Source organism: Lemur catta, chromosome 2 (genome assembly GCF_020740605.2).
Source record: "Lemur catta isolate mLemCat1 chromosome 2, mLemCat1.pri, whole genome shotgun sequence".
Taxonomy (NCBI): domain Eukaryota; kingdom Metazoa; phylum Chordata; class Mammalia; order Primates; family Lemuridae; genus Lemur; species Lemur catta.
Window position 1 is genome coordinate 144,585,234 of NC_059129.1, and position 24,225 is coordinate 144,609,458.

Below are 24,225 nucleotides of genomic sequence, written 5' to 3' on the forward strand. Positions count from 1 at the left end.
AGACTGAGTTGTACGACAAACTTTGAACCCCTAGATCTAGCCATGCTAAAGCTTTCACGCCTAAAAATCTACCACTAGATACTTCTTTTACATTAGCCAATACATTCTCTGAATACTTCATTTTTCATGTAAGAGATGAGCTTTATCTAGTTTAAGGTGGATTTTTAGTCTTTCAGTCTATCATTTGCGAAGTCCCTACATAAATGAGAGGCAGGCTGACCCCTTCCTCTGACCATGTAATTCCGAGAGTAGGCCCTTTAATACCAGGCTGCATGCAGTGCTGAAATCAATAGCCAGATGTTCTCCGTCTCTTTGGACAGGAAATGGGTTGTCAAAAACAAGTGAGAACAAGAAGACATTCTGGGACATGGGCAGTTACCATGAGATTTCATTTCACATCTCTGGGATTTCGTTTTCTCATTTGTATAATAAGAATGAATTATACTAACTTTAAAATACTTACAACACTAACTTTCTATGATAATCTATGTTCCAGGTTTTAAATTTTTTCTTGTTTATATTAAGCTTCATATTCTAATCTAATCTAATAGAGTACGTTAGCACATTCTGTTTTGCTGTTACTGATTACAATTGTATAAATATTATTAACAGCAAAATGTTTTGCTATCACTACTATTCTATAATAACTCTCAAATAGTAAAGGCCTATCTACATAGTCAATGAATCAAACCATAATATACTATAAAACTTAAAATTACATGCAAATGTGAAATAATAAGCATAATTATTACTTCGCTTTATGGTCATTTTGTTATTCATCAGTACTGTTATAAAAGGAAAGGCAGAGGAAACAAATGAAAATGAACTGCAAATCACATGCTTTTGAGATGCTCTTCTGGAAACACATGATAAAGAAAGCTTACTAAGGAATCAATTCAATTTCACTGAATAAACTCTTTCAATTCTATGGCTTGACTAATAGAAAATTACAATAGCATGCTAATACAGATGTATTTTTATAGCAGTTTTTAACTTCACAAAGTCCTTCCACTGTCTTTCTTTCAGAACCTTTAAGAAGTTTATATTGAGTATCACTGAGGCATTCATAATTCAAGATGCATTAGAATTCCAAGGTAGAGCAAGTTGGGCACTATACAATTTCCCAAAACTTGGAATCAAATTGGACACCACAATACTCATGTTCTGTTTCTTGCTTATTTCTTGAAGTACTTGCTTTATTTGAGCAACCACTAAAAACATAACTTCACAAAGATATGACCTCAGTGAAAAAAACTATAGTGATCTAACATCAAAAATGAACTATATTAAGCTAACATTGAAAGTGTGCATTATGTCAAGGTCTGTCCAATAGATGTCACTGTGTTTCCCAAGAAATTTTAGTATCTCCTGAATACCCGTGTGGGTTTGCTATAGTGCCTCAGGCAGGATATTTGGAATACAGTTTGGGGACCATGAAAAAGCCGCCCTCTTGCTCAGGGGGAAATAATATTTTATAGATAGAATGATAAGGAATGAATCAGTATTAATCCTTGGTTCGGAGAGAAACTAAGAGGTGATCTAGCCAAGAGAATAAATGTTCCCAGACTTGTTAAAGTGAATTAGGTATTCACACATAGATTGGAAGACCACTTAACCAAAAATGTTTAGTGGCAATTCAAGAATCAAATGGATGCTTGTGATCAGGGTTAGTGCTGAAAGTCCATGATCCTATGGGGTAGCACCAACATATCCTGAAGGGCGACAATACACTAGAAAACATAATGAGATAAATGCTAACCTCGATAAATATTTAACAGCATAAAAGTGAGCTCTGTTTCTCATATAAGCCTCAATATTTGAATATCTTCCTCTCATCATTTTTTAATTTTTTTGTTTCTTTTTAATCATGTTTTATTTTGACATAAATTAGATCTTATAGAAAACCAAAAGAATAGTACAATAAATATCTGTATACACTTTATCCAAAATTTTGTGTCCCTCCAAAGTTCCTAGGTTGAAATCCAAACCCCCAATGTGATGGGGACATTAGAAGGTAGGGCCTTTGGGGGTGACTGGGTCACCGAGACAGGGGCCCCATGACAGGGGCCTCATGACAGGGGCCTCATGAATGGGATTAGTGCCTTTGCAAAAGAGACTCTGGGATCTCCCTTGCCCTTTCCACCACGTGAAGACATAGCAACAAGAAGGCTGCCTGCACACCAGGGAGTGGGCCTCAAACATCAAATCTGCCAGCACCTTAATCTTGGACTTCACAGCCCCCAGAACTGTGAGAAATATTAAATTTCTGATGTTTATAAGCAACTCAGCCTACGGGACTTTGTTGCAGCTGCTGAACTAAGAAATCAAGATTTACCAATAATTTATATTTTTTCTTATTTCCTTTAACATTCTCAGTAAATTCTATCAATCTATCTATACACACACACACACACATAATAATGAATACTTTTTATTAATATTTAAGAGCTGATGATTGTGTTTTCAAAAGACTGCCTCACCTATTTACAGAATCCTTGCCTGCTCCCTTTCCCCTTCACCATGAATTCCTTGTCCAGGTCGATCCTGATGATCAGCTGTGATGATTTATCCTCCTGCCCCACTTGTTGCTCTTCTACCTCCCCTTAAGTATTTCCTCCTGTAGTTTTCTTCCTCTAGTTCTTTAACACGCAGTCTCCACACTCCGGAGCTGGTACAGCTCGCCTTGCTTATGCCCATATGGTGCTTTCAAACTGCACTGTGTGGCATTTCCTCTGTGCTTGGTTACACTGCAAGACAAGCGAGGGGGCTGCTTTTTCTTTTTATCCCATAGTGCTAGAATAGGCTCAAGGCAACCATCTACTGGTCCTTTGTTTTCCATTCAGGATTTTAAAACTTTTTTAAAATAAGTATTTGCAAAGGGTCAGTGGCCTCCTGTATGCTACCCCCATGCTCTTCCTGTGAGGCTGATTTCCTCTGTGGGTCACTGCTATTGCTCATTCTTGGAGGAGTTAGGATTTTTCAGCCTATGTTGTTTGTGTACTATAAATCACCTTTATATAATGAATTTTCCTTTCAAATCCCTAAGTCATTTTGATAACTTATCTTTAAGAATAGGAAGCAGGAAAAAGTTTGGCTGTTTCTTATAAAGTTAAACATACATTACCTTGTGACCCAGGAATTTTACTCTGATATTTGCCAAAGATAATTCTAAACCCGTGTCACAAAAATATTTCTACAAGAAATAGCAGCTTTATTCATAGTAGCCCCCAAATGGAAACATAAGCATCCTAAGTGTCCAACAGTATTTGAACATATAAACATTTTTAGTATATATTCATACAACACAATACTACCAGCAATAGAAAGGAACAAAACACTGAAACACACAGCAGCATGGATGAATCTTACTGATATCCTATTGAGCAAATCCGAGCAGCTTCAAAAAAGTATATATTGTATGATTCCATTTACTGTGCTTTGTAGATATTAGGTTTTGTACAAGTTGAAGGTTTGTGGCAACCCTGCATCAAACAAGTCCATTGGCACCATTTTTCCAATAGCATGTGCTCACTTTGTGTCTCTGTGTCATATTTTGGTAATCCTCACAATATTTCAAATCTTTTCATTATTATTATGTTGTTGATCTGTGATCAGTGATCTTTGGTATTACTATTGTCAGTGTTCTGGGTGCCATGAATCACACCCACATGAGACAGTGAACTTAATGTTTAAATATTGTGTGTGTTGTGATTGCTCCACTCTATCAGCCATTACCCCTTGCTCTCCCGCTCCTTGGAAGTTCCTACTCCCTGAGACAAAAAATATAAAATTAACGCAATTAATAACTCTACAATGACATCTAAGCGTCCAAGTAAAAGAAACAGTCATATGTCTCTCACTTTAACTCAAAAGCTAGAAGTGAGTAAGCTTAGTGAGGAAAGCATGTTGAAAGCTAGGCCTCTTGTGCCAAACAGTCAGCCAAATTGTGAACACAAAGGAAAAGTTCTTGAAGGAAATTTAAAAGTGCTACTCCAGAGGCCAGTGCAGTGGCTCATGCCTGTAATCCCAGCACTTTGGGATGCTAAGGCAGGAGGATTGCCTGAGCCCAGGAGTTCAAGACCAGCCTGGGCAATAGCAAGACTCTGTCTCTACAAGAAATAAAAAATTAGACAGGCATGGTGATGCACACCTGTAGACCCAGCTGCTTGGGATGCTGAGGCAGGAGGATTACGTGAGCCCAGGATTTGGAGGCTTCAGTTGAGCTATGATGATGCCATTGTATTCTAGCCGAGGCAATAGAGTAAAATCTTGTCTCAGTAAAAATAAATAAATAAATAAGTGCTACTCCAGTAAACAAACGAATGATAAGAAAGCAAAAGAACCTTACTGTTGATATGGAGACGTTTTAGTGGGCTGGACTGATAAAACCAGGCTCAAACTCCCCTTAAGCAAAGCCTAATCCAGAGAAAGGTCCTAACTTTCTTCAATAACTTGAATGCTGCAGAAGAAAAGTCTGAAGCTAGCACAGATTGGTTCATGAGGTTTAAAAAAGAATCTGCCTCCATAACATAAAAGTGCACGGTGAAGCTGCTAGTGCTGATGTCAAAGCTGCAGCAAGTTATTCAGAAGATCTAGCTAATATCACTGACAAAAGTGGCTACACTAAACAACAGATTTTTGGTGTAGATAAAATAGCCTTATATTGAAAGAAAATGTCATCTAGGACTTATATACCTAGAGAGGAGAAGTCAATGTATGACTTCAACATTTCACAGGACAGGCTGACTATCTTCTTAGGGGCTAATGCAGCTGCTGATTTTAGGTTGAAGCCAAAGCTCATTAATCATTCCGAAAATCCTAGGGCCCTGCAGAATTATGCTAAATCAACATTGTCTGTGCTTAGAAATAAAACAACAAAGTCCGAATGAAAGCACATCTGTTTACAGCATGGTTTGGTGAATATTTTAAGCCCATAGTTGAGACCTACTGCTCAGGAAAAAAAAGATTCCTTGAAAAATATTACTGCTCATTGACAATGCACTTGGTCACCCAAGACCTCTGATGGAGACTCACAAGAAGATAAATGTTATTTATAGAAACATCTATTCTGTAGCTCATGGACCAAAGAGTAACTTTTATGTTCAAGTCTTACTATTTAAGAAATATATTTCATAAGGCTATAGCTACTATAGACAGTGATTCCTCTGATAGATCTGGGCATAGTAACTTGAAAACCTTCTGGAAAGGATTCACCACTGCTATTGACAACATTTGCAATTCATGAGGGGAGGTCAAAATGTCAACATTAAGAGGAGTTCAGAAGAAGGTGATTCCAACTGTCCTGGATGACTCTGAGGGCTTTAAAACTTCAGTGGAGGAAGTAATTGCAGATGTGGTAGAAACAGCAAGAGAATTAGAAGTAGACCCAGAAGCTGTGACTTATCTCATGCTGAAATCTCATGATAAAACTTGAATGGATCAGGAGTTGCTTCTTATGGATGAGCAAAGAAAGTAGTTTTATCATATGGAATCTATTCCTCATGAAGATGCTGTGAACACTGTTGAAATGACAACAAAGGGTTTAGAATATTGCATAAACTTAGCTGATAAAGCAGCAGCAGAGTTTGAGAGGACTGACTCCAGTATTGAAAGATGTTCTACCATGAGTGAAATGCTATCAAAACACCACTGCATGCTACAGAGAAATCTTTCATAAAACAAGTGTCCATTCATGTGGTAAACTTCACTGCGTCTTATTTGAAGAAATTACCACAGTCACCCAAACCTTCAGCAGCCACTACTCTGATCAGTCAGCAGCCATCAACATTAAGGCAAGACCCTCCACCAGCAAAAAATACTACCACTTGCTGAAGGCTCAGGTTATCATTAGCATTTTTAGCAATAAAACAATAAATTATTTTTAATTAAAGTATGTACATTTTTTAGACATAATGCTGTTAACACTTTATAGATGACTATATAGTGTAAATGTAACTTCCATATGGGCTGGGAAAACATAAAATTTGTGCAACTCACTTTATTGCAATATTTGCTTTATTTCCCTGATCTGGAACCAAACCCCCAATATCTCTGAGGAATACCTGTATGTAAATAAGTTTTTGTAAACGAATAGTTCTTTAGCAACGTGTCAAGCACTTATATTGTAACTATAACACTAGGCTTCTACTCTCATGAAATTTAAATCCTAGTTGAAGGACATAGAAAAATATCCACTAGTGAAAACATCTATGACAAAAATAAAACACCTTCCGTACCTTGTTGCCATCTTTAATAAACCGTAATCTAGGATCGACTGGATCTTATGCATAGCTATTCTGTTGCTGGGTCACTGTTATGTTCCTTCCTACACAATGACGAAAAGCTCCCAAACAATAATCTCTAAACAGCCTTCAATTCTGGGGACCAGGACTTCCTATCACTATGGGCTCTCTGCTGGAATACTTTTTAAAATCCGTAATCTGACATAGGTTTGTAACTGCCAAGAATGGTATGACAAAACAGGTGGGAAGTTAAAATCTTGTGAAAGAGGAATGTATTTAGTTCCCACTTTTAACATTTGTCATAATGGTTTGGTACTGTTTTTTATATAAAATGACTCCTTGCCCACTACCATAGTAATTAACAAGATATGTATTGTCTATACACCATCAACATTGCTTTATTATTATGGAATCAGGAACAAATTTTAATAGATAAATGGCCCACATCTGTAATCTATTGTTAAGGCTATGGGTTTTACCTTAAGTACAAACAAAAATCATTGTCTTTAGCAAATATTTTCCAATATTTAAATGGTTTAAATGGTTGATATGCGCTATTTCCATATAGCAGAATGATACCTTCAGCTATGCAGAAAAATATTTTACAGCTAATTCACTCAGGAGGCCAATGTGCCCAGAACTGATGCTCCATGTAGGTTTCTGAAGTTTCCATGGGTGTAGCTTTCAAAATGAAATCTAGGCTAAAACAACAAATCCATAATCTATGATAAGAATTTTTCTCTACGGTTTTCAGAAAACACAAATTTGAGTGCCTGAAGATATTTCAACTTGTGTAATACGTACTTTGCTGCAGGCATCCTGGGGGTGGGGGGTCTTGCTCACAAAGACTGGGTGATTTTACATCTGGGTGAGAAATTCCTGTTGGGCTCTTTGATTTTCAAAATTCAAAATGTCAGAACCTCACTTTACTTGATTGGAACATTACATGTATCACCTGTTCCTCTGACTTCTAAATGTTACAGATATGTTGATAATAAACAGGATAAGAAATGCCTTCCAGATACTTGTTCATAAAGTATCATCTTGAACAGCCCAAAACCCACCTCTCAGCCAAAGTCTGATTTAAAGGAAGTTATATTTAGGGACAATAAAGAGACATGCCTTCCATCCACCTCTCCACATGTTCTCAGCTCTATCTTTGGGTCACATCACATTAGCCCTGTGGTTATCAGCTGGAGTAAGGACACAGGTAACATGAGAAACCACCCCAGGTAATTCTAACACGTGTCTATCCTAATCCAGCCATCTGTATGGTCACTTCACTTAACACGGAATCACATTTTAATATTATGCCTTTGAATCTTATTGAATATCACTGTAAAATCAGATATACAAACTTATATTTGCATTTTTATGAAGTCCAGTATTAAAAACTTTGTCCTGAAAAAGACTGGTTGGTATCTTTCACTTAAAGAATAAGTGAATTGACTTATTTTGGTTTATGCTTTACCTGACGGGAAATTGAAAGCCAGGTTTTCTACTCATCCATAGAAAAGTACTGACTCCTACAATTTTTTTCTTTCTATTTTTTCCTTTGCTTTATTTGTTTGGTTATGCTTGTTTTTCTGCAAACCAATTAGAAAATCTCTTTTCAAATGAGATGGTAAGGAAAGAAATTGCAAGTGAGTCCAAGGTGACTGGTTAGGAAGGAGAGGGAGACCTGCGGGGGGGAGGCCGCAGGAGCAGGCGCAGCCCCTCTGCACGCACAGTCTGTGCTTCCCTCGGACGCCCCTCTCTGTCCCACAGCACCACATTTCCTCTCTCTGCGGGGTCATTTCCATAAATATATAAACATGCTGTCATTTATCCCATTGTAAAAAAGAAAAAAATTAAAAACAAAACATCTCTCTCAACACCCTTCCTATCTGCTTACCACCCAGCTTCTCTCTGCCTTTTTAAGGCAAAACTCCACGAAACAATTGTCACTATTTGCTGCCTACAATTTCTCTTCTCTCTCTCTCTTTTATCTTCTGTCGCTCACTCTAATCACTCCAGTGTGATAGTTCTTATTGAGGTCACCACTGACCTCCACATTGCCAAATCCAAAGGTCACTTCTCAGTCTTCCTGCCCCTTGAAATACCAGCAACATTTCAGATAGCAGATTACTCTCTTCTGCTTGAAATAATTTCTTCACAACTCCAGGACGCTCGTGCCCCTGGTTCTCCTCCTGCCTCATGGACACTTGTTCTCACACTTCTTTGCAAGTTCCTCCTCCTACCTCAGAGTCGCATTGCCATGTCCCAGAGCTGGTCCACACTCGCTTCTCAAGTGATCTCACCCAGGCTTATGACTTTACATACCATCTAAATGCTACTGGTTCCTAAATCGTTCATATTACTAATCATCTCAAATTGTATCTCTAACCCACACAACGTCCCTAAACTCCAGAATTATGTACCTCACCTACTACTGAACACCTCCATTTAGAAATGTATTAGGCATCTCCAGCTTAGCACATCCCAAACCAATCTCACTGTTAGCACATCTGGATTAATCAGCAATTCTTGTTAGCTCTCCCATAAATTAAACACACACACATGCACCTGTATTTCTTTCCTATCTATGAAATCCAAGCATTTTTCCCTACCTCCAATAGCACCAGTTGGTCCCAACCATCTTCACCTCTTACTAGCCTTCTACAGCCAATCTCTCTTGACATTGAAAAATTATTCTTAAAAGTGCTGTTGAATTCATTTGCTTAGGATTTCTGTACTTATGTTTACACTAATAAAACTGTTTAATAGTTTTTTAATTCATTTAATGCTTTTCCTATTTTATGTAATGCTCTAATTTTTGTGTCAGGAATAATATTCCCTTCTGGGATGAGTCTTTTCCCAAGCTTCTAAAATACCGATTTTACATAATGTAGGAATTTTCTCCTGTTTAATGTTTGGTAGAATTATTCAGAAAAAGGTTTTGGGCATCATGCCATTTTAGAGGGTCTTTCACTAATTTTTCAGTTTTATCATTGGTAATAGTTTATTCAGGTTTCTTAACTCTTGTTCAATCACTTTTGATAATTTATAACTTCCTCAAAATTAGACATTTCACCTAAATTTTCAAATATAATAGTATGCAGTGCTCCTTATGAAATTATTAATAAAATAATCTCCCTGTTGTCCATATTTAAATTTCCTTCTCATGCCTAATAATTGTATTTTCTTATTTCTTGAATAGATTGCCAGAGATAATCTATTTTGTTTATCTATTTAAGGAAATATCCCTTGTATTATTAATCAAGCTTATATTTTAAATGTTGGTCCATTAATTCTTCTCATATTTTATTAATTCATCCCCTCTGCTTTTTAAAAGTTTGTTTTTGGTTTTCTAATAAATAAATATAAGAACACGAGTTTTTATCTTATTTTGGCTGCATCTCTTAGACTTAGTAGACTTTTTCTCCATTTTACATATGAGGCTTTAAAAAGTTATTTTTCAAAAGGTCATTCAAATAGAGTGGTAAAGCAGGAATTCAAATCTAAGTGTGATTTACACAAAATCAGAGAAGCTCTTTGAAATGCATGACACACAGCAGACATAGAGATAGATGCATTCACACAAAAGGAAATATAGTTAACATATGTAAATATGTTTATTTCCTTTAAATAAAACCATTAAAATGATGTCATGCCATTTATACATGAGAAGATGTATAAATGCTATTTTAATGTGGTTAAAATGAAACTTCCAAGTGGAACTGTAATTTGATAAATCAACTCAGCAATGTGTATTAAATGCCATAAATTAATCATGTCCTTTGACTTAGTAACCTCAGATCTTAGCATTTTTCCATAAGCAATATTTCACAAGAGTAAAACTGCTACATACAGAAATATAACCAGCCTGTGAAAAGTCACAATCTGAAGATCCAGCAATGGAATGAAAAAGCAGAAAATTACCAAGTAAAAACTCAATGGGGTATTTTTAGTCATTAAAGATAATATCAGATGCATAAACATGAAAATGTTTACAGCATAATAAACAGAAATCAAAATAGTATATGCATTGTAATTGTTGTTATGTAAATGTACATATGTGCAGAAGAAACCAGTGGAAAATACTCCAAACTGATATTATTGATTGTATTAAAGCAATTTTAATATACCTCAGAGACACAGGTCTTATCTTTTAAAAATGCAAGTATAAATGATTTTACTGAATACAAGTAGGTCTAGACAAACTATATGGGGGGGGGCCAGGTTTAAAGCACAGGTGTTGAAAGTAGCCTTTACAAGGTATGCTACTCACCCTGAAACGCAGAAATAAGAAGAGAGGAGATGAGATACTTTGATATACAGACTAACAAAACAAAAACAAAAGGAACTTATGTCAGACACCCTCAGTCTTCTCATAAACACAGAAGTGGCTATTACTAAGAGTGATGGAGACAAGGTTGGGGTTGATGATCAAGTGCTGGAAAAATCCAGAACACCTTCCATGGGAAGAAATCTCATCAGGCCTATGTTACCAAGCAAAGGTTAACAGTACACCCAATCAGCAAATAAAGCTCATATTTAATAGAAGAAAATAAAATAATCACTAAAGAAATGGTGGCATCCAGAAACATGTATCAGGAATGTTTTCTCTAAGATTACTGCAATCAGCTCTAAGAAAATTCTACTCACAGAAAACTCACATGCTTATATGATAATTACCTAGTCAGAGGGTGGTTTAATGACTGCCACAAGGCTCAGGTTCTTTTAATTTAGAGGTCATTCATTCATTTAAGGTAATGATGCCATGTTATTTCTCAAACAGATTTACACAGAAACTCTGGAAATTCTAAGTTCTATATTCAGTGACTCTGATTAGTCATGGAGCATAATCATGATCACAGCTAATCAGATGTTCCTGAAGTCTTATTTGAAATCACATGAAACAGTTGATTAAGTTAATCCTCTTATTTGGGGAAATGTCTTTTACAGCAGTGGTCCCGACCCTTTCTGGCACCAGGGACCGGTTGGAAGGAAACTTTTTTCCACAGACCTGGGGAGATGGGCGGGAGGGGTGGTTTCAGGATGACCCAAGTGCATCACATCTATTGTGCACTTCATTCCAGTTATTATTACACCGTTAACCTCTCTGCTAATGATCATCTGTGTTTGTAGCCGCTCCCCATCACCGCCTCGGCTCCACCTCAGATCATCAGGCATTAGATTCTCATAAGGAACATGCAACCTAGACCCCTCACATGTGCAGTTTACAGTAGGGTTGGAGCTCCTATGAGAATCTAATTCCACTGCTGATCTGACAGGAGGCGGAGCTCAGGTGGTGATGCAAACGATGGGGAGCGGCTATAAATACAGATGAAGCTTCACTCACTCACCCGCCCTCACCTCCTGCTGTGTGGCCTCCTTCCTGACAGGCCACAGACTGGTACCGATCCACGGCCCAGGGGGTGGGGACTGCAGTTTTACAGTGTTCCTTCTTGCTTTTTTAGAGATTATGCATTTAAAAGAGTTGAAGAAACAAAGCATCCCACTCTAGGTCTTATGCAGCCAGAAGGTTCTTAAGCTGCATTGTAAGAACAGACACTAATTAAGGAAGTTCTACCATTCTATCCTTCAGGAAAAAAATGATTAAGCAAAAAACAAAAAAAAAGTTAAACTGAAAAGAAGAAAGAATACAGATAATACAAATAAATACAAAGGATTTGAATAGCAGGGAGAAAATTACTTGTGTAAAATTACCTAAATATTCCTTAAAGAAATAATGTTTGATTGCATATAAACTTTTTTCCTTCTGTATAAAATCAAGCACTGCTCTCGCAGTTCAAATCCGTAGTAAAACACATTTTGAAGAAAAAAAAGCCTATTTTACTCAATTTCTTGTTAAGCTGAATGAGGTCCCAAGTCCACTGTTAATATTTATAAGAATTCAGACATATATCTTACATCCTAAACTTTTGAACATTATTATTACAAAGCAACATAACTTCAACCAAATAAAACTGGACTCTATATGAAAACTTTTAAATTAATTTCTGACATTGAGAAGGAAAAACATTAAGAAGAAAACAGAAAAACAAGAAACAGAGAAAGAGAGTGAGCGAGTTTATAAATGTCTTCAGGGTACTGTTTCTTAGTGCTTCCATTTCACAACAGAAAAATCAAACCCTAAAAATGGAACAAAATCCCCTGGACTCTCATCCCGTGCCACTCCATACGTCCACCAACCTGACCCATCTTCCCACTCCTCCCTCCCTGCTGACCAAATGCTTCCACTGTGCCCTGGAACACACTGTCATCAACAAACCCCTTTTACACTGAAAGAAATAGCTTTCGGGTTTTTCTAAATCTTTTTGCCCCAGCTGAAACCTTCCTGCCCTCCTGATAATACTGCTTACTATAGCAGAACTGATTATCACATAATGTAAAATTAATCTGTGGAATGTATGGTCACAGATACTACTTAAATAATTCAGATATTTCTTAAATGCAGTAACAGATATTTTATAAATGTGAAGGAAAGACTGGCTATCCGAGGAAAAATGAGCATTCTAAAGCTGACATCCTGTGACAGTCTGCCCCTTCCCTTTACTAACAACCAAACAAAAGCAAAAGCAAGAAGACAGCTGAATTAGTGATAAAACTAGGCAACTATGGCTGCTACATGCCATAAATTCCAAGACAATTTTGCTGGACATGATACCAATGAAGCCAAATTAAAAAGAGTCACTAAGAGCTTAGTTAAAATTTCTTGTTCCCAAGAAAATGATACTGTTGCATAAAGTAAATAAAAATTATTCTGGGGAAAACAATGACATAACAAAGACATTTAATATGGTTAAGAGGTGAATGTGAACTCCTGCTGTCTTCAACAGAGCCCTGTATTTAGAAACAGCGTGAATGGAAATCCAGGGAAACTTCATGATTCACTAACAGAACTGAGCGTTTTTTTTTAAACTTGGCATGCGAAAACACTAAGTAGAATGTATGCAGTCACACTGTTTACCAGACCAAGTTAAAATGAAGACAAGATAATGAAATCTGGAATTTGTTTCAATCAAACTGGATAAAAATCACAGCGATCCACTCCCCCTGTGGGAATGTCCACAACTCCCGTTCCCTGGAGAGTCCCGCAGTCACTTCAGACTGCCCTGGCCACTGAACCTCAAGATGTAGCCTCTCAACACACTATCTACCAGGGCATTCTAAGGATATTTGCACAAAAAGTAAACAGAGATAAGGAAAATCTAACTATGAATAGCACACTTATCATTCAAGGATAAACAAAAATGTTAAAAAGAAACCAACAAATGGCCCCTCCACATACATAACAAAATTTTAAAAAGAAGAAAAAAGCCTACTAAAAATATCCGAAGTGTTAGTATTATACTAGTATACATGGGACAAAAGCTAATTTTGGATGTTGTGGGAGGAAGAATATATGCAAAATAAATTTTAGGAAAGTATCTGTCTAGCACTCTCAAGAAAATTAAAGAAAAATTAACAAATAAGATATTATCAATGAGATCATAACACAGATTGAAATGAAGAAAAAGCATCCAAAATACAGAAGTAATTTTAATTAGAAAGAGCCATTTTGAATTTAAGTAGAATTAGAAACAGTACAGAAGAGAATTATGCTGCAGAAGTTCAAGCTAACTATGCAGAGAATAAATCTGAGTGGTTCTAGAACCGGCAGCAAAAGACCAGGAAAAGATGGAAGACACTGTAGTCAGTAATCTTGAAGGGAACAAAATAAATGGGAAAGAACCTGTGCCCCAAGAAACAAGTAGAACATAGGAAGCTTCAGCCCTTCAATTCCCACACAGACATTTCCCAGCTCTGGCCCATCCTGTAGCGACCACAGGGGCTGGGGGTCCTGGAGGATCTGTGTGATCCCAGAGCGTGGACATTCTGGGTGGGCTGCCTTCCAGGTAGAGGGACAATGATGATCAAAGTGCCAGCTCTCCTTCAGTCAGACTCTTTTCCTCCCCTTCCCCTCCCCCGCCCACGGCTCCCTCCAATTTGCAACTGACTTTATTCCATATTAATGAGTGATGCTTTGGAGAGGGCACTCCGTTTTTGCCATTATTTTTCTAATACGTTAACATGTTAGAGTACTGAGAAAATGTACAAAAGCAGTTCTCATTTCCAATACTATGGTAGTAAACATTATATTCACATTACTTACCCTGCTGACTTCCTTGGGAGCTGACTCATCTGAGGGATGAAGAAAGAAGGGGAAAAAACACAATTAGAAACTCTAAGAAGATTCTGAAATATAAAGCATGTCATTCACTCTCAATAACTCAAAGGCTCCTTGCAATGCTTCCTCTTACAAAATGTACGAATTTGATTTTAAAGAACTGTAAAGGTTAAACATAACAAATTTAGAGTTAGAAGTATACATTAATTTCAGAGGGAAAATGAATACCACCACCACAATCCTTTTCCAGATGACATCTTCTGGACGTTCTAAAATGAACGTGTCCGCAAATACAGCTACACATGTATCTAAAAATGGGGTTTACAACACTTGCAGTCGTCTACATGATATAACCCACATGAACATCCCCAAAAACTGTTAACACTTGCATCAGGGTTAATTCCATCAGACCTGGAGTTGGCCTGAGCCGTTTTGCTGAAATGAGAAATGCGCCTGGGTGGCACCCTGGTCAAGGAGTGAACCGTACCCGTTAACGGTGCTGCTCATCCCAGCTTTGTCAGCAATGTTTACTGGTAAAGTTAGACTAACGGTTTGCGCTAGGTCTAGCTACAGGCAAAAAAAATGCCTGTGTGACCAACAGGGTGTAAGAAACAAGCTGGCAGAGACCTCCTTTGGGTAGGCTGACTCTGAATGTCGCTGGTGTGGCCCTAACAACTGAAGGGTTACTGGAACTCGGGCTGGCCTCTCCAGACTCCTTTCTGGAGGCATCTTTTAATGCTGTGGCATTATCATGTCTGCCCCCTGCAATAAACTTTAGGATTTGCAAGTATTGTCATTTGGGGTTTTATGTCTTTTTTCGTAATCAAACCCTATCTGTCACCATCAGTGCACATTTAACATGACAAAAATTGAACATATTCTGTGTCACTCCAGAACACAGCCTAGCTTATCTAGACACCGTGAGTAACACACTCACATCTCTGTCCGAAAGTTCAGGCAAAGCAGTTATTCTCCTTTCTCTTTTAATATCCATATTCACTAAATTACTGAGTCCCTATGTTTCCTTTTTTCTATAATCTTTCTCAGACTTACTGCTTACCATCAATTTCCTCATATGACAACCAGTCTAGTCCCAAGTCACGTATTAACCAACAGCTTCCACGCTGGTCCCTGAATCCAGTATGTACCCAATATGTGCAATCACACCTAGGCCTAGACACACACACACTCTCTCTCTCTCTGTTCCACTCTCTCTCTCTCTCTCTCTCTGAATCACTCACCCAGTTTGTCTCTGAAAAATATGCCATCTATTATGGCTCTCAAATGCTTCATGATCTAAAGTAAACTAGATTTCAACACAGGGCTAACACTGACCTGAATTAGGGACCTTTTAAAAAATACCAAGGTCAGTTCTATTAGACAGTAGGTGTTCAAGAAGCAGTATCTATTGGTTGTAATACTGTATTATTACACACTTGCTTATAGATTTTATAACTGATGCATAATGGTTCGAGTATGTCATTGGACTTCTCTAAGAATGTAACAATGTTATAGGAAAAACATTTTATCTTCTACAATGAAGTCTGATAATAAGAAAAACTTCAACTCCTTATGCTCTATCCTTTCCTAGATCTCTCCAAAATGAGATTATTTAATCATTACAACAAATTTATTAACAGATTATAAAGTTAAGTATTTTTATCTAGGAAATTCAATGAGCATGTTTAAAAAAGTCTAACTGAATTAAAAAGCATATAATGAAAGGCAGCAGTGTGTGAATAGGTTTAATACTAAGACTGACTGGAGTTTACCAAGCTATGGCACTTTGGAATTTTCTGCCCTCCACTAGTCACCACTGCAGATTTGAAAGATAGTTCAATGGAAGAATAGCTTGAATGTCCAGACATCTATAAAAAAATGTTCCTTTGGCTTTTTCCATTAGTCTTGCTTAGTTAGTACTTCTCAAACTTATGTGTACATAAGATACTTGTATGTATTCACAAAACCAACTATTTTTTGTTTTATAGGCAATTTAAAGTTTTGGAAAGAAAAATTTTACCTGCTGTTGATTTATGAATTTTCCCCTTACAAACTAATTTAGAAATGTATCCTCTATATATTCCTCCAACTTAGCAGTCAAACAATTTTTGTTAAATGAACGTCAAGTCACTAGCTGCGTTACTTTGGACAAGATGCCTGGCTTCTTTTGCTACCTTACAAGTGTGAAGTGAAATAACAATATAAATTGTTACTGAAAAAGATTCCCCACCACCATTTGAAAATGAAAGACCATTTTCAAAGTAATACAGAAGAAATGTCACCACCTCTCACTCATGCAGTTCATGACTTCTTGCAGATCACATATGACTTCAGGTTAGGAACCCACGACTTAGAATGTCATCTTCCCTATACATTTCCAGTGTGCCCTCCTGACTGAACTGCTGGAATGGCATTTTACACGGTTGGTTCAGCAAGGAAGCTGTCTTTGAAATGAAAGGGTAGAGGAACAAGGAAAAGAACAAAACACAAATCTGGATACCAGATTTTGAATCATTGATGAGCTTCAAACTAGCAACAAAAAGATTCTCAACAGAAGACATCAATTTTTATGCAGCCTCGAGGTTCCGTAAACATTTGTTTGTTCAATGAATATTTACTGAGGAACCACTTAGTGCCAGCTACTTATCCCTGTTCCCAGGGAGCTTGCCATCTATTGGGATGAATAAACAAGGAAAGAAATACAATAATTTCAGAAAAAGTATATCTATGCTTGTTAATGAGAAATTTTTTAAAAAAGGGAGAAATCATCTTCAATCTAAACATCATCTTAATCACTTTAAAAAGCTTTAACAAGAATAGTTCATGAAGGAAATGCCCTAAAAGGATTTCGTCCTAAGTACATCTTTCATAAGTACTTCATGGTGCACCTGCCACAGTAAGCACTTAATTTTAAATATTTTATAAATCTTTATAAATGTATAATATTTGTACTTTTATTTTTGGTATCGCTTTTGACATTTCTTTGACATGAAATGGGATTTCAGTAATAAACCTAAATTTATAATAAGAGCTCAAAGAAATTCATATCACATTGGCTATGATAGTTTTCATGTAGCTACCAGTTTGTAATACTATTTACTTTGTGTTTAGCTTTGAAGTAAAGATCCCAGAAGCAGAGAGGGACAGGGGAAATTCCAACAAAACTCATATATTTTACAATCAATAAGAAATTACTAAAGTTTCCTATGATTCAATCCATAAAAACTGTAGACAAAAGTAAACACTATTAAAGAAAACAAAATATGAAAGAGGAAAAAATTAGAATAAAATTAGAATAAATAAATTATTATAGGAGATATAAAGAAGATCCATTTAAGTATTAAAGAGTTAAAAGGGATTTTTATTGATTCTTATGATCTGCATTTTTATTATTTGTTGATTTTCTAATATCTTTCTACCAGAAAAAGGATATGAAAAGGCTTACCATAAAAAATATAGATACAACAAGATCCAAAATGAAGCTGCTAAAAATGGTGAGGAATGGTTATATTTATTTACATGAAAAACTGTTCATGATTTGGTTAGATTAAAAAGAGTAAGAAAAAAGTGGAATTACTGTATGAGCCTATGTTGGCTTAAAATATACATACATGTATTTAATCTGTATGTGTAGTAAATACAGACACATTTTATAAATTATGTATACACACATACAAACTTGTTTCAAGTATAAATCTTTTTTTCTGCAGTATACTGTACCATCTCCTAAGTCTGAGGTAAAAAATGTTAATGTATACTTTTATATATAAATATAAATGTATATATGGAAATATAAATGTATATACGGAAAAGGATTGTGGTGGTGGTATTCCTGCAACTAAAGTTCTATGAAAAGCATGTTAACATTACATGTAAAATAACAAAGAATAAAATGAAAAGGTTTGATTAACTTAATAAAGAACAAACCCAGAATAAAGAGGGAAGGTGATCATTTAATGCCAATATTATAAATTAAGATTAAAAACTACAATTTGCATTCCAAATTCTAAATTATGATTTTCCTGTGATCAACCTACAGAAAGTCAGAGAATGTGTTTTGAATTGTGATTGACTGATCATTTCCTCAAAGTTAACATATGGTCGATTTTACTAAATCTTCCACAGATAAGTTCTCTGCTCTCGGTGCTCATTCCATAGGATCAGAAACGAACCCCAAGAAGTCCCACATTGGTACTACGTATCCAGAGACGGGAAACCCTGGCCAGGAGAGGGGGGACCTTTGTGATCACTGGACTGGAAAGGCTTCACTCACTGCATCACTATCCTGCAAGACTATTCATCTCGCTTTGCCTTTCAGACTTCGCAGGTATTCTAATATTCCCAGACAGCATACTTGCCATCTCATTATGGGAGACAAGCATTTCCCATGAAAATCAACTAAGCAGCTATCTGTTTTATATCCTTCCATCTCATAGGAGTTAAAGCAGCCCACTCAGCCTCCCCCAGCCGTTTCTGGCACACTGACACAGCTGTGGAGCTAGTGTAAAGACAGCCATCTGTCTTCTAACAATGATGCAATCTGAACAATTCAATCCACACATATTTATCAAATGGCTACTAAGTGCCAGATACCGAATAAATGTCTTAGCTGGCCCAATCAGAATGAAGAGAAGGACTTAAATTTCATGGCTTTGAAAGAAACACAAACAAGAAAGTCTTTGGCCCTAGCTGGTGGTGGCAGCTACCCTGTAATCACGAGGGTCTTCAACCTAAAATCAACAATGACAAGCAAGGAGGACTGGGGGGGGGGAGTGGTAGGAGAGACAGAGATGGAGACAGAGAGAGAGATAGAGGCAGAAACTGAGATAGAGACAAATACTGAGACAGGGACGGAGATGGGGATGGGGATGCAGAAGAGGGAGAAGGACAGAGAGAGCGAGAGGCAGAGGGGAAGGAGAGAAGGAAGGAGGGGAAACAAATAGAAAATTTGAGTCTTCAGAGACATTTCTGGCCAAATTAATCAGCCAACCTTGAAGCTTGCCTTACCTAGGGACTCCCTAATATGTGAGATTGTTAATTTCCCTACTGACTAAGCCAATTTTATCAGGTAAAACTAAAAACAGTCAAGAGTGCATTAAAAAAAGGAAATGCAACAAAATGTTACTAGAGTATTACTTTTACATCATTAAATTAATACACTGTTATTTAAAATAAATTCTTCTAGAAAGCTCTCCCATTCCTACCAAATAGTAAACAAATTCCTTTGCTTAGGATTCAAGTCCTCACAATCTGGTTTTGCTTTATTTATCCAACTGGAATTTACAACATACAAGACTCCCTCCCCACTCAAATAAGGCTAGTTTCACCAGGCCCTCAAACATGCTTTGCTTACTCTTAACTCAAAATCTTCAACCTTTTAAACAATTATTTACAGCACCTACTAAGTGCCCAGCACTGTTCTTGGTGCTTGCAATAGCTTGGAGAACACAAAAAGATAACAATCTGTGTCCTCAGGAAGCTTTATTTAAATATGAGTGACTGTCAATAAATAAACATGGTAACTAAATTATGCAGCAAGCTGGAAGTGGTAATGGCAAGTGCTTGGGGGGGCGGAGGCGGAGGGGTAGAACAGGATAAGGGGGATCAGAAAGCAATGGGGGAAGAGACAGGGCAGGCTGCAGTATTAACAAGGGAAGTTCCAGGGGTCTCCGGAGGTGAGCTAAGGTAAAGGAAGCAGCTGCCTCGGAAGAGCAGCCCGAGCAGAGGGATGGGGCTGAGCAAAGATGGAGACGTGAGCACGCCTGCTGTATTCTTTACACAGACCATGACCTCCTTCTTTCCAAATAGTAGGACTTTGAAAACTCAACTCGACTTCTAGCTTGTCTGTGAGTTCCTCTCAAGAGCAATAGGCCCACTGATCTCCCTTTTCTCAGAATGTTGGTACATTCCCCTCCTGGTAGGAAAGCAGAGTAGTACAGAAAATAAGGATAGGTTTGGGGTCAGAACAGATCTCTGCAAATCTCAACTTCCCTTACAAAACATACGTGAGTTTCTTGACCTTTCTAAACTTATCTACCTCATATTTATAAAATGAGATGATTTAGGTTAATGTTAGTGTTAAATGAGATAATGAATGTAAACTTTTTGCACAGAGTGGCTCTTAATAAACTGTAGTTTTGTTCTTCCACATTCAACTTAACATTAACTATATTTTGCCTTTCATTGATAACTAGATAAATGTGAATGACTTACTAAGAATTTCTTATCTAAATATAAAGTTTTTGGCAACAAGAGACCACATACAATAGTTCTTTTACATTACTGAAAAAACAAAATCATTACAAAAAATGATTCTGTAATGATTAAGACATAGATAATGACGCTTTTGCATAGAGTATTTGTCTTTGTCCAGCAACAAAGTGGTAAAATGCTAGATGATTGTTACTTTTGCTGGACATTTAAAATCTCTATCAAATACAGTTTACAAATCATTTTATTTTTATCTTCTTTCTTACTTTACTTTGTTTAACATCAACAGCCAGACATTTATGGAAGAACATGAGCCACGTAACCAAGGATTAAAATACTGTGTTAATTGGTTTGTGCCAATAAGCCATTTATTTTGCAGTTACTAATAAGAACATATGAAATAAACTATAAATCACTATACAATTTGAAGGTATAAAGAACTATACATGTGTGTGATATTCTTGGTCGGAAATAAAAAGGGGGGTTATTTATAAGTTCACATGCCACATCAACGAACAGGAAATGCAATTATTTTTTCCCTGAGAGATTAAAATGATTTTTCAATAACTTGTTACAATCACATTTTCTGACACATAATGTTGCAATCTGTTTTTTTCACTTAATTTTATATAAACAGAATGGCACCATTCTTAGAGTTAGTTCATGAAGCTCTCCAATTTCAAAAATGAAAACTGATGACTTAAAAAGGCATAGTGTGAACTGCAGGTGTTCTCTATGTAACCTGTAATAATTTGTCAGGTACCTTCCTTATACTTTATACATGAGAAATATGAATATATACAATAGAATAAGTACTCGTTATATAAGATGACATAGTTTTCTCTCATAGCTAAGAGAAAATATTACATATAAGTTGGTCTAAAGTTTTTGATAGTGAATAATGTGATTTAAATTTTGAAGCTTATTCTTCAAGCTTTTTCTAACAGGGCAGGCTTTCATCTCCATATAAAATTTTATATGGAAACCCAATGTATTAAATAGATTAAAAGAAATATGGTAGCAAGTATTATAATTGGCTTTGCATCAATTCCAAACTCCTCTGAGAGCTCCTCCCTGTTCTGCACAGACTGGAAAGCTACACTGCATTTTCAGACTTCCTGGCACCTAATCATCTACTACTAACGTGAGACTGAATTCAAAACCGAAATAAGTCGGAAGAAAGGCAGGGGAACATCAACACAGAGACAGCATGGATCTACGGCCGTCAGACTCCTGACTCCCAGGCTTCCTGCAGCCAAGGGAGCAGCTTCACCCGTCACTGCCAAGGAAGTAAAACTCTGGGGCTTGAAAGTTTTTCTCAGTATCTCTACCTGGAGTTCACCCCTCTAGTCCTCCTGATGATTTTTTAAGTCAGCTAATAGTTTCTTTCTGTTTAAACTGGCTTAGATTGGTTTCTACTATCTATAACCAAACTCTAACTAATATAAGTATTTTGTTAGTAAAAATTTATTTAAATGTTAAGAATTATAAAATATCTCAGCATAAAGTCAACAAATGATAACAAAAAAAAGCTGCTTTAACAAAAAATTTTGAAATTGAATGTCATGGAGGGTATCTGTAGTCTCATATCAGTCCCAGAAACAGATTTATTTCTGGATTTTATTTTCAGAGACCCATAATACTGATTTACATAGATAACGAGATACGAAAGGTATATATTGCCTTGGGAGGTTTTGTTGTTTATTTATTTTGTAGGTTGCCTTATAAATTCAAAAGACTCTTGCTTGAAACAATCAAGATATATTTAAAAATTTTTTCTTTCAAAATTGCATCACTAAATATATAACTATTCACATTTCTTATAACAAGAAACACCCAAACATACAATAAGCCAACTATTTTACATTTTGTTGTGATTAAATAAGCACTGATCTTTTTTATAAAAGGATGACAACATAACCAAAACTTTACTGATATGACACATCTAAAAGAAATTCAAATAAATGTACAGGTAGGTCACTATAAGCTTTGTCTGAGCTCTGCATAAAAATGAGTTGAACTGACAGCACAAAGTTAATCCCTTCTGGTGGCTTCCACTGTATTAAAACTTGGTGCATTTAAATATGTCTGTTATTTTACTATAGTTTTAAATAGTTAAAAACAGTTAAATGTTTCTGAAACTCCTGGAGCACTTCTGTAAGTCTAGAATCCTAAGGAACACAGCACAAAAACAACACTATTTATGTGATTCTACTTTCTGTTACTCTCCTTTTAGTTTTATGCAACAATTGAAAAAAAGAAGATTCTAAATCACAGGTCTAAGAATGATCTATAAAATGAAATATACCCAAGTAAAACAAGCACAGAGAGTTCAGACACTCCATTCTGCCTATATGTTAAGGAATCTCCTTCTGCATTAAAGTAGCTAAATTAAGTTCCATGATGCAAATGGCCATATCTATTTTGTTTAGTGCTGTAGTTCCTTACCTAACTTCCTGCTTTGGCATCCAGCAGTTTTCTTACCTATTTGTTGATGAAATCAATCCATCAATACTAGAGTCTCTGATATTACTGCTGGTCCAGGCTGTCACCTGTGTCACCATATTCCTTGGCTATGTGTTCCCACTGCCACATAAAGGCTTGCTCTTGGCAAGTGACTGGGATATTTCAGTCTTCACTTAACATCTGGTGGAGAGGAGTGACAAAGGGAACATACCAGGTCTACGGAGAAACCAGGACAGGGCTGCAGCTGCCATTCCCAAACCCAGCCTAATCATAAAAACGCTAGATTCAGTCAATTTAAAGTCAGTATTCAGGAACCAAAAAAAAATCAGATCTAGGGAAATTCCAGAGGGAGCTCAAATTTCAGAGCAAAGACAGCAAGAGTTCCAGATAAGAGGCAATGTCATTTCAAAAATTTGAACAAGAAGGGGACACAGTAGGGACAAGTCCTCAGGAAATGAGATTCTGGCAGGGCTACAGCCTATGCAGTTTGGTTGGAAAGTACAGGACATAAGAGCCAGGGGTCTAATGCCTTTAAAGGAGTCAAAGCGGCCCAGCAGCTTGAATGAGGGCAGGACAAAGTCACCCCATGCGAGAGCATAGTCCTAGAGCTGCCACAGCCATCACATAGTCTCAGGAGCCACCAAGATTTCTATGTCACCCATTGGACAACCACAGGTGTTTAACCCAGAGTGAAGCCATTCATATGGATTGGGCACAGGATACAAACAAATGGAGAAAACTAGGTGGTAATTGGGAAGACTAAGGAGGGAGCTAGACTGGGAGCCAGAGTGTAAATACACGGCTAGACTTTTTACCATGGCCCAGCCATGTCCACATCTTTCCTCCCCATCATTACTAAAGTGAGTATGTTCTAAATCTAAGTCTTAAAACGGTAGGTTTGTAAAAGGACTTAGCTCACATTTCCCCTAAGAATTGTTTATAACTATGTTGGGGGCCTCAATTCCTTTGAGGTAAAGCCATTGACCTTCTCTCAGAAAAATGAATGTATACTCATAAATTTTATATGTAATTTCAGAGGAATTACATGAACTCTTGTTTGATTTTGTAATCAACAAGCTATAAATTGGTTGCATTCAAAAGTTGGTTGGTATAAAAACCATTTTAAGTTCT

The 24,225-nt window shown here is 36.7% G+C and overlaps 1 protein-coding gene across 1 annotated transcript in view; it reads right to left on the minus strand.

The window, feature by feature from the left end:
• PDE10A (phosphodiesterase 10A) overlaps positions 1-24,225 on the minus strand; it is a 229,862-nt gene that overhangs the window by 104,472 nt on the left and 101,165 nt on the right. The window contains exon 3 of the mRNA XM_045544715.1: positions 14,404-14,432. Coding sequence (XP_045400671.1) covers positions 14,404-14,432 — 29 coding nt within the window. The remainder of the gene's footprint in view (positions 1-14,403; positions 14,433-24,225) is intronic.